The 12,309-nt window shown below is 33.1% G+C and overlaps 1 protein-coding gene across 1 annotated transcript in view; it reads right to left on the minus strand.

Moving 5' to 3' along the window:
* Window positions 1-1,108: 1,108 nt before the first annotated feature.
* LOC123629040 (membrane-bound transcription factor site-2 protease-like) overlaps window positions 1,109-12,309 on the minus strand; it is a 59,300-nt gene continuing 48,099 nt past the window's right edge. The window contains exons 5-8 of the mRNA XM_045538972.1: window positions 11,228-11,322; window positions 10,456-10,651; window positions 8,839-8,914; window positions 1,109-1,372 (exon numbers count right to left, since the gene is read on the minus strand). Of these exons, the coding sequence (XP_045394928.1) occupies window positions 1,153-1,372; window positions 8,839-8,914; window positions 10,456-10,651; window positions 11,228-11,322 (587 nt within the window). The 3' untranslated portion in view covers window positions 1,109-1,152. The remainder of the gene's footprint in view (window positions 1,373-8,838; window positions 8,915-10,455; window positions 10,652-11,227; window positions 11,323-12,309) is intronic.

Genomic DNA, 12,309 nt, shown 5'->3' on the forward strand with positions numbered 1-12,309 from the left:
TTTATACTCCTCAAAGACTAATATCTCCACAGTGGTCTTTTGACTTCCAATTTCCCAGGACTGTATCTCTAGTTTAAAAGACATTGAATAAGTTGTAGCTTTCAGGCCCAAGCTAGTTCCCTCTCAGATTTGGAAAAAAACATATTTGTACTTATGTGAGACCATTCTCACTGTACTAACAGATTACGTAAGACTCACAGAGGCGGTTTAGGGAATGATAAATGAAATGACTTGCTGTTTAATCACCCAACACAGGAAACCATGGGAGCAGCTCAAGACAGAGCATAGTTCAGGGTTTAAAGTCCTTGCTTCCTGAAGCAGGAACTAAGGATCTAGGCCCTACATGGCCTCAGCAAAATATATTCACAGTGGAAGAATTCTATGCCTCAAAGTTCTACAGAAAACAGTAGCAAGTATTTTTGAAGCATCATACTTTCCTTTTTCAGAAGACTTGGCTTACTTCTGGTATTTAATTCTAACTGCCTTGGAATGCTGTAGATCTGAGACACATCAAGCAGGCTATTCTGAATATCAAGGCTAGTGCTTTTACAGAGCTGCAGAAACCCATTACCACAGAGCCATTATTGTGGGGCAAAATATGTCTCATCAAATCTTAGGTATTATTTCCTGTTTTATTTATTTGGCATCATTGCACCAAGATTTTACCTTTCATGTCAACAGACTATTTTATTGAATTTTATTAATTTAATTATAATCAGACATCAGTTTTTAAAGAGTACAAAATAATACACCATTAAGTTTAAAAGTGCTTTTCAAACAAAACAAACAGCAAGAGATAAAGACCAAGAAAATGTTCACTTGGGAAAAGTCTGTCTCCTTCAAATCCTCACTAATGTTGCCTTTCCAAAACATTTTCCTGATTAATTCTACCCAACTCTGTTTTCCTTTATACTGTTGTGATAAAATATATAGTTATACAGACAATATTATATCACTTTTCAGTAAGTTCAGAAATTGTTCTAGAAACATCTGAGAATTTCGACACTAGATATGAGAGGAATTCAAAGTTGTTGGCTTTGATACAATTTTAAGGAAATTTATAAGTCCATGCCAAGTAAAGTTATCAATGGCAACAGATACTACCAAATAGCTATGTATTGTAAGTTAGATTCCAGCATATGAGTGCAATTACTATGCTGCAACCATCCAGAGCCCCAGTGTAACATTGGCAGCCAAAAGTACAGTGCCACCAAGCAAAATGAAAAATCCTATCAGATCTTTGACATCATTATCTCCAATCACTGAGGCAAGCGTGGCATCCAGGAAAGAGTTTAAAATCCACTGTCCATCCAAAGCAAAGCAGGGCACTGCATTACCAATAGCCAGAGCTCCTGACAGGGAAATCAGGTACCTGGTTAAAATCAGTTAAGGAGCAGATTGTAAGGTCTTAGAAACAGACACAATTCAGTGAGTCACAAAAGGGTATTCAGTATTACAGAAGACTGAATTACAGTTAATAGCTCTACTTTCTTTAAGTTTCTTTTCAATAATATAGGCCATTTCCTTCCTTTTACTTCTTTAAATAAACTAAAATTTATTTTTGAGAAGTTTTAGGTTCAAATCAAAATTGAGCATGAAGCAGTAGTTCCCATATATTTCCTATGCCCACCCACCCACAAGCTACATTGTTATCTACCTCTCACACTATCAAGGTGGATTTGTTACAAGCAATAAACCTACATATATACACACATCATATCATCATCTGTAGTACACATTAAAGTTCACTCTGGGTGTTATACATAGGTTTTGACAAATGTTTAATGACATGTATACTCTATTGTACCATCATACAGAACAGATACACTACCCCCCAAATCCTCTTTACTCTGCCAATTCATCCTCTCTTCTTCCAACTCCTGGTTTCCACTAACCTCTTCACTGTCTCCATGTTTCTGTCTTTCCAGAATGTCATATTCTCAGAATTATACAAAAGGTAGCCTTTTCAGATTGGCATTTTTCCACTTAATAATATACATTTAACTTTCCTCCATGTCTTTTTGTGGCTGGATAGCTCATTTATTTTCAGTGTTAAATAATACTCTATTGTCTGGTTGTATCACACTTTACCCAGTAACCTAACAAAGGACATGGTGGTTTCTTCCAATTTTGGGAATTATGAATAAAGCTGGTATAAACATCCATGCATAGATTTTCATGTGAGAATGTTTTCAATACCTTTGAAAGTACCAAAACCCACACTTGTTGGATCATTAGGTAAGAGAATATTTAGTTTTGTAAGAAATTATTAAACTGTCTTCCCAAATGGCCATACCATTTTGCATTCCCACCAGCAATAAATGAGAGTTTCTGTTGTTTGACATCCTCACCAGCAATTGGTGCACTCATCTTAACCATTCTAAGATGTATGGAGCGGTACCTCATTTCAATTTGCAATTCCCCAAAGACTTAAGGTGCAGCATCTTCTCATATGATTATTAACTGCATATATCTTCTTTGGTGAGGTGTCTGTTTAGGTCTTTGAATCATTTTGTAATTGCTTTGTCTTCTTTTTTTAGGAACGGGGTATAGTTTGGAAAACAGTCCTTTATCTGGCACTTTTTTGCAGATATTTTCTCACAGTATGTGCCTTCTCTTTTCATTTCCTGATAGTGTCTTTAGCAGAACAGAAGGTTTTGTTTTAATGAGGTCTAGCATACTAATTCTTTTTTTCCTGAATTGTGTCTTTGATGTATTATATAGAAAGTCATCACCGCATACAAGGGCTTTCAGATCTCCTTTTAAAAGTTTGATAGTTTTGAGTTTTACACTTTATAATTCATTTCCAGTTATTTTCTTGTGAAGTGTTTAAGAGCTGTGCCTGGATTTTTTCTTTCTTTTTTCCTCTCCCTTTATTTATTTTCCTTTTTCTTTTTCCTTCTTTCCTTTTTTCTCCTTCCATCCTGCTTCCTTTGTTTCTATTTTTTCTCTTTCCTTTCTCTTTCCCTCTCTCTTCTTTCTTCCCTTCCAATTGTTTATTCTTTTGTTAATGCTACATTGTTTTGATTACTACAGTCTTTCAGTGTGTTTTGAAATTCACTAATGTCAGTTTTTTAACATAGTTTTCTTTCAATATTCTGTTGAATACTTACAGATCTTTTGCCTCTCCAGATAAACTTTAGAATTAGTTTTTTAATATCCACAAAATAACCTGCCAGGATTTTGACTGGGCTGCATTAAATCTACAGGTAAAGTGGGGGACACCTAAGATTATGACAATATTGAGTATTCCTTCCTATTCATGGACATATAGTATCTCCAGACTTATTTTGCTTTGTGTTCTTCTATCAGAGTTTGTAGTTTTGCTCATATAGACTTTGAACATATTTTCAACTTATATCTCAGTATTTCTTTTCATTTTTAATACAAATGTTATTTTTATTTCATGTCACAGATGTATATTATTGTTATATAGGCAATTTAGTTCCCTTTATTGTCTCATTGTGTAAGTTAGGGCTTCTAATATGACATTGAAAAACAGCTGTGAGGGAGGACATCCTTGCATGTTCTTGACCATACCATGAATACTTTCTCACCAGTAACTATAATATTAATTATAGGGTTTTTGTAGATGTTCTTCGTTAATTTGAGAAAGTCTGGATTACTAGTTTAATGAGAGGTTTTTTTCTTTTTTTTTCCCATGAAGGGGTGTAAGGTAATGCCAAATGTTCTTTCTGCATTGATTGATATATCAAGATACTTTTCTTCCCTTTAGCTTGTTGATGTGATGGAATACATTAATTTATTTTCAAATATTGAATCAGTTCTGCATATTTGTAATATTTTATCAAAGATTTTTGTATTTGTATTCATTAAGAGATACTGGTCAGTAGCGTTCTTGTTCTGTCTTTGGTTTTGGTAATATGGTGATGGTGGCTTCATTTTGAGTTACCAATTATTCCTTCTGTTTTTATTTTCTGAAAGAGATGGAAGAAATTGTAGTGAACAAATCTGAGTTTGTTATATTTGTTTTTGAATGTTACAACTTAGTGAATTATTTTCTTTAATAGATATGGGCTCATTCAAATTGTCAATTTCTACCTATGTGAGTTTTGGCAGATTGTGTCTTTCCAGAAATGGGTCCTGTTCATACAAATCATAAAACTTGTGGGCAGAGAGTTGCTAATATCATTCCTTTATTATTCTTTTAATGTCCACAGGATTTGTAGTATTGTCCCCTCTTTCATTTCTAACTGTAGCAATCTGTGTCATCTCTTTTTTTCTTAATTTTTCTACAGTCTTGTAGCTTGGTTGTTCTCTAATTTTATGTTTTAAAATTGATTCATGCTCAAATGTTTATTTTTGTTCTGTTTACTTTGGATTTAATTTGAACAGTGTTGTAGTTTTCCAGGGTGGAAGCTTATTGATTTTAGATCATTATTCTTTTTGAATAGACTCAATTAGTGATACAAATTTCCCTCTTAGCATTGCTTTTGCTGCATCACACATTTTTCTAAAAAGGCTGTATTTTAGTATTCACTGCTTTTTTTTTTTTCCCAGAAGAAATTGTTAGTTTCTCTAGAGATTTCTTCCTTGACGCAATTCCTTATTTTGAGGGATTTTCTAGTTATCTTCCTGTTACTGGTTTTTAGGCTAATTCCACTGGGATTTGAGAGCAGATGAAGTAATGTATAGATATTAAATCTATCCAGTTGATTGACAGGACCGAGTTCAAGTATGTCCTTACTTATTTCCTGCCTGTTGCGTCTGTCCATTTCTGATAGAGCAGTGTTTAAAGTCTCCAAGTATAATAGTGGATTCACTTGTTTCTTTTTGCAGTTTTATAAATTTTTGTCTCTGTATGCTGAAGCTCTCTGCTAAGTGCACACTAATTCCTACATCCTCTGGAGTACATACCCCTTCACCATTCTGTAATAATTCTCATTATCTCCGATAACTTTCCTCGCTCTGAAGTCTCCTCTGCCTAAAATATTGGCACTGTAACTTTCTTTCGATTGGTGCTAGCATGGTACATTTTTCTCCATCCTTCTACTTTTAATATTATTTAATTATACATAGTTGTATTTAAAGTAGGTTTCTTACAGATAGAACCTGTATTTGGAATCTGCTCTGACAATCTCTTTTAATGGGCAATTTAGACCACTGATGCCTCAAGTGAGTACTGATGTAGTTGGAGAAGTATTTTTCATATTTGTTTCAAATATGTTTCATATTTGTTGTGTATTTGTTGTCTTTCCTCTTTGTTTCAATTTTTCCTTCCATACTTTTCCAGACTTTTGTGGTTTTGAACATTTTATATAATTCAATTTGCTCTTTTTTGTTAGCATTATCAATTGTACTTCCTTAAAAAGATTTTAATTGTTATCATAGAGTTTGCAATATACATTGACAACTAATCCAAATAAACGTCAGAGAATACTGCATTACTTCATGGGCAACACAAATAAATTATATCAAAAAAGATTCCTAATACCTCCCTATCCCATGTGTCATTCATTTCACTTATGCAAAAGCATTTTTATGGTTGAACACATCAACAGTTGTTACATAAAAAATGTGAAAAAATGTATTTATCATTACTTATTCTTTCTTTAATGTTCTTCCTTTCTTCATGTAGTTCTGAATTTCTGACATATAATTTTCCTTCTTGCTGAAGCAATCGTTGTAACTTTTTTTTTCATAAGAATATTTACTGGCAACATATTTTCTTAATTTTGGTTTGTCTGTGACAGGTCCTTAATTTTTAAAAAGATATTTTACTAGGAGAAATAACTCTGGCTTGCTTTTCTTCTAAACACAAAATATTTCACTCAATTCACTTCTTGCTTGCATAATTCTAAGTAGTTGAGTATCTTTCTTATCTTTGATACTTTTTAGGTTAAGATTCCCCCCTCCCCCTGGGTTATTTCAAGATTTTTTGTGAAAAAAATCTTTGATCACTTGACGTTTTAACATGATAAGCCTGCATGTAGAATTTGGCATGCAGCCTGCTTAGTGTTCTCTGAGATTCTTTGTGGCTCGGTGTTTGACTTTAATGTGAGAAAATTCTCAGTTATAATTTTTCATATTTTTTTCTGTTCATCTCTCTCCTCCTGATATCTCCATTATATGTATGTTGTAAATTTTGTACACTTAGAGTTCTTGGATATTCTGGTTTTGTCAGTGTTTAGTCTTTTTTCCGTTTTCTTTTCAGTTTGAAATTTCTATTGTCAGATTGTCAAGCTCTGAGGGTCTTTCATCAGCCATGTCCTGTCTACTAATGAACCCATTAAAGGCATTCATTTATTATCTCTTACATTTTTTTTAAATTTCCATCTTTCTGCTTATATTCCATATTTGTTCATGCATGTTTTCCAATTTTTTCTATTAATTCCCTTAGCATATTATTCATAGTTTTGCTAAAACTCCTGGCCTGATAACTCCAATGTTCTTGACATATCTGACTCTAGCTTTGAGGCTTGTTCAGTCTCTTTAAGTATTCTGGCCTTTAGCATGTTTTCTAAGTTTTTTTTTTTTTTGGAAGGTAGAGATGGTACGGTGGTTAAAAGGAACTGCCACAAATAAACCCTAGTTATGAGGTCATAAAATGTGGGGGAAAGAATTATTTAATCCTTTAATTAGGTCTCTGTGTTTTGGTAACCTGGAGCCCTAGGTGGTGATTTGCACCAGTGCCTCTCGCTTTCTCTTCTAAGGTGCAACAGGATGTCTAGGAGTTGGTGGGGTTGGGTATTTCCTTTCTCTTAGGTTGCTTAGGCTTGGGTAAAATAGTGGGTAAAATAGTTTCTGAGGGCAGGTCTTGATAAAAAATAAAAATGGTCGCATGCATTTCAAAGTGGTTCTTCTTTTCCTCCCTCTGCTGGAAGCACAAGAAGACATTTCTCTGGTATTCACTGTGAGGACCTGGCAGCATTCCTGAAAGTAATTCACACTAAGTGTGGCTCTCCTCTGTAACTGATACCTTTGTAGTTTGTCTTTTTTTTTTTTTTGAGACAGAGTCTCACTCTGTTGCCCAGGCTAGAGGGCCTTGGTGTCAGCCTAGCTCACAGCAACCTCAAACTCCTGGGGTCAGGCAATCCTCCTATCTCAGCCTCCCGAGTAGCTGGGACTACAGGCATGTGCCACCATGCCCGGCTAATTTTTCTCTCTATATATATTTTTAGCTGTCTATATAATTTCTCTCTATTTTTAGTAGAGACGGGGTCTCACTCTTGCTCAGGCTGGTCTTGAACTCCTGAGCTCAAACAATCCGCCCTCCTCGGCCTCCCAGAGTGCTAGGATTATAGGTGTGAGCCACTGCGCCTGGCCCCTTTGTAGTTTTGTAACTTAAAAAAAAAAAAAAAAAAAAAACTCTCAAAGTGTTCCACACATTTTCCAGCAATTTGACAATCACAGTCTAGATTTTCCTATCGGAAAAATTGGTTCTTGTGGAAGTTTCTGTTCATGGGTTTCTACTCCAGTAAGACTTAATTATATCTACTTCTCCATCTTTCCAAATGTTTGGCAATCATTTTTCCCTATGAGTCAGTACTCTGACAGATCTAAAATGTCTGTGAGATTTAAAACAAGCTGATGATTTTTCAGTTTGTTTAGCTTTTTACTTGTTGGTAGAATGAATGCATTGGTGATTTTTAAGCTTCATACAGGCTGACCAGAAACCAGAAGTGAACATTCCCTTTTTAAAACTCGTCTATGAGAAATGAGTTTATACTGTTATGAAGTTCAAAACTTTCAAATAGATTAAAATAAATGCCAAGCATTTATATACTAAACTAATTTTTAATGAGTTTCCAAGAAGATAAGTTCAAAGCAGAGATCAACAAAATACAGTCCACAGACAAAACTCCTACTTATCATCAGGTTTTTGTAAAAAAGGATTTAATGCAACACAGTCATGCTTGTTCTATTTCATATATTGCCTACGATTGCGTTCATATTGACAACAGTAAAACTGAGTATTCGTGAAAGATATTGTATGGCCCATAAGTCATAAAAATATTACTATCTGGTCCTTTAGAGACAAAAGTTTGCTAAGCTCTGATATGTACCTTTAATAATATACCAAGAAAAAGAATTTTAAAATAAATGAGAAAATTATTTTTTATCTATATAAAGTATTTTATACTAGGAAACATAGGATTTTGATCCTTGAACGGTATTTAATTTTACAATAATCTATCAGGTTACAGCATAAAATCTGAGACAAAGCTGCAGACAACAAGACATATATATATATATATTTTTTTTTCTTTTTTTTAAAGAACGATTCACTATTTCAATTTGCTTTTTATAAGGAAATCATTGAAAAAATCCAAGATGTTAAAACAATAAAAATAAAACTTTCAAATTGTTTAGTTTATTCAAATTCTACGTAATAATCAATTTTTAAAATATATATCTTTAAACATAAAAATATGCCACAGAGCCCAGTTTTTTTGTTTTTTGTTTTTTAATAGTGGACACTAGTTGCAATTTCCTTACCCATTCCTCCTTAGAACCAGTGAAATAGATTTATACAATTCCTGATAATGCATATGAATCTCCCATTTAGGCAGAATTGCTGCCTTCCTAGACTGAGGTTTTCATCTCCTTTTTACTTAAAAGAAAAATTAGAGATCTGTACAGCCAACTCTCAATTTGTATTCTGGGTTTGTTCCCTTTCATCATAATCTTTCCTCATCCCTTATCAATCTTTCTCCTCTAACTTTATCATAATTTGATTCCTTTCAACAGTAAAGCCACTTTTAAAACTGATCAATTATAATTAATACTTGTAAGGTCTATGAAGGCTATAACCACGACAAGACTGCTCAAGCTACAAGTAGTACACTTTTAAACATTTCACACTAGAAAGGATACTTGACAAATGTCTCCACAATCACTGGCAGATCTATGCTTAGAAAGTTGAAACGAGGGATAAAACTGGTTACGCTTACTGAAAGAGAAAAAAAAGTTATTCATACCACATAAGAAAAACATTATGAATTTTATCAACGTTTAGCCAGACTTTCCAAATTATGGCCCAATATTGAGCTAGCCTATCTCTTCCCCATTGTATGCAGACAGGCTATATGCCTCACATACACAAACTAATGATTGTGCTAAAGCATATAACACAAAGCAACACAATGTAGTAATTTGGTATGGTTACCAAATGCAGAACATGACTGGAAAATATATACTAGAATTTAATAAAAATGACTATACTCTTTAAACATTAAAATTATATTTACTACAATTATATTATGTCACTTAACATCTTTTGCTAGTTATTATCTTCACTGCTTAAACAAGCAACAAGAAGAGGGCATTATTAAAGTCTTTTCCCCTCTGTATTTCACAATCCAGTGTTTTTCAAACATTTAAAGCTCCTTTCCTGTAATTATGTAGAACCCACGGGACATACTTCTGAATTACTCTAATTGGTAGTACTGCTTCATTCACGATGCATTTAATAGTTGAACTCTAGAGTTACTTAGCAACAAACTAATAAGGAGGATGATCCAGATTGTATCTATTAGTATGAGTATAAAATGAGAAACCTTTTTAAAGAAATGATTCAAATGTCTATCAACTGATGAATGGATAAATAATACAATATACCTATATAATGGAGTATTAGCCCTAAAAAGGAGTGAAGTAATGACAAATGCTACAATATGCATGAATCTTGAAAAAACTATGCTAAATCTGATACAAAAGGTTACAAATTGCTTCATTTCACTTATATGAAATATTCAGAATATGCAAATATACATATAAAGTGATTATGGTTGCCAAGGTTTGGAGAAAAGGAAAAACGGGGATAATTGCTACTGAGTACTGAGTACAAAGTTTTCTTGAGAAGTGATAAAAATGTTCTAAAATTGTGGTGACAGTTTGTGCAACTCTAGAAATATACTAAAAGCCAATAATTTGTATACTTTATGCGGATGAGTTGTATGGTATGTGAACTGTATTTCAATAAATCTTTTATTTAAGAAAGTAACACAAATTAAAGCAATATGAGCTACACTGTATGATCTTCAGCCATATGGAGAAGTTATATACTTAGCCCCATATTACCACTATTAAACAGTTATACTGGCCCCATTTTGAAATTGTATTTATGCAAAATTTATGTGAAAATTACTTCTTGGTTACATCTCTCTGCATCCTGAAATTCTTTAAAGCATGTTGCTCTTGCCATCATTTTGAGGAACTTGAATAAATTTTATAAGCATGTATTTGCTATGGGCATAAAAGGTGGTGAAGAAAAAATGTTATCCTTGGGCAGGGATGGGTTTTAGCTGCATCTGGCCTTATAAATTCAGAATTTTGCCTCCTGCCTAACATTCATTTAATGTTTATTAAATACAAGTTAACAAAGCTTTGATAAGTGGTAAGTCATAAAATCAGTGCAAGAATTGACACTGAGTTTCCACCACTGTGAGTATGTATGATAGTGATTTTCTGAGGATCTACTAGGATACCTACCCATGTAGTGAAGGTGCAGTGGATGTCCTATGTACAATGTATCAATTTGAGACGAATGTTTCACTTTCATTAAGCGAGTGTGAATTTCCAAAGATGGCACTATACAGAAACTTGCAGTTGATCCTTTTTTACAATCTTTATTGGTCCTACAAACTTTGGTGGCTTCAACTGCTTTCCGGGCAGGCAGACATCCGTGCTGGGAACAAAGTATTAATTAGTCAAGTATAAGTGATTTATTAACAAAAAAATCCAAGTTAAATGCCTTCTATATCTTTTGTGTCATCTAGCATAATGGTAATGTAGCTTGTATAAAACATAAGACATTTATGTATATCTACTACAAACTGGATTCAAGTAGAATATGGACCAAATAAGATAATTTCATTATAATATTTTAAAGATTTTCAAAGAAATGTAACATTTAAAATGTACAGATTTTGTAATGAGTACACATGGACATAGAGAGTGGAATAATACACATTGCAGACTCAGAAGTGCACAGGTTGGGAAAGGGGTGTATAATGAGAAATTACCTAATGGTTACCGTGTACACTAACTGGAGGTTACACAAAAAGCTATGCAATATATCCATATAACAAAATCTGTACCTCTATTCCATAAATCAATAAAAAAATGAAATGTACAGATTTTAACAAATGGTTAAAATAAAGAGGGTAAAAGAGAAAATTTTCAAAGATCCTACTTTAATTCTACATATTTATTTTCATAATAATTACATAAGTCAAAGAAAACCATTTTAGGAATAACTTACCAAACGTTTATTAAGATTATTTCTGTAGGAGAAGCACACATCTGTGAGGCTGTGATTGTTGCAACATTCATTTGAACCATCTAGCCGTTTGTATGCTAAAGAGAAATAGTTTTAGAATCTGTTTTATGGAAGTATATTTGTAATCACAATTTTTCTTTCAAGGCAAAATAGACTAAATAAAACAGTATATGAATTCAGAAACAACTATATAGAGCTCAGTTTGATTCTACTTGTTGTAGTGTTTTATATTACATGATGGAAAAGGAATATATCCAATTTCTAATCAAGAAGTAACACTATTTTCAAATAAATGTACACACCCATACAACCAGAGTGTAAGGATCTCATTAGGTTTCATGGTAATATTTGTTGTTTGTCAATCTTGAATATTTAATGAGCTGTTATTATATGTACATATGTTACCAACCAAATCTTACTGTAATATATAAATGATGTTCTATTCCTCATCAGCAATTATTTTTTAAAATTAATTAATATCTAACACCAATTTCTCATGGAGGACTGTACAAACATAATTGGAAGTAAAAAAAGAGGAAATACTGGTAATATTGTTGACACACGTTGATACAAGTGAGTACTAAGATTGAAAATATAAAAGCCTACAGGGGTCACACATATCAAATAAATGAAGCAGATATGTGTGGAAAACAATAAGAACTAAATAGCACAATCCCCCTTTCTAAGGGGTTTAGTCAAGCCACTCAACTGGCACATCAGTGTTGCCAGATTCTTCCCAAGAGAAGCCAGATATTCTGGACTTTTATATGAAGTCTACTCATTTCTAAACATTGACAAGCAATTCAAATTAAAACAAAAAATACTATGCATGTCAAACTTGGCATATCTGTTGGTACTGGATTTGGATTTTAGGTTACCACATGTTGGATCTCTAAGTTAGGCTTTGTTATATGGTGATAATTTCAACCAAATCCATGGTTGTGCTCTACCTGGCAAAATTTAGTGCATGCAAAATTTTCCAATAAATATTAATATTTTAGTTTCCATGAGGCAACTAAACTCAACATTTTTCTATTGACTTTACTCATCTACTTTCAGAATTT

Source organism: Lemur catta, chromosome Y (genome assembly GCF_020740605.2).
Source record: "Lemur catta isolate mLemCat1 chromosome Y, mLemCat1.pri, whole genome shotgun sequence".
NCBI lineage: Eukaryota > Metazoa > Chordata > Mammalia > Primates > Lemuridae > Lemur > Lemur catta.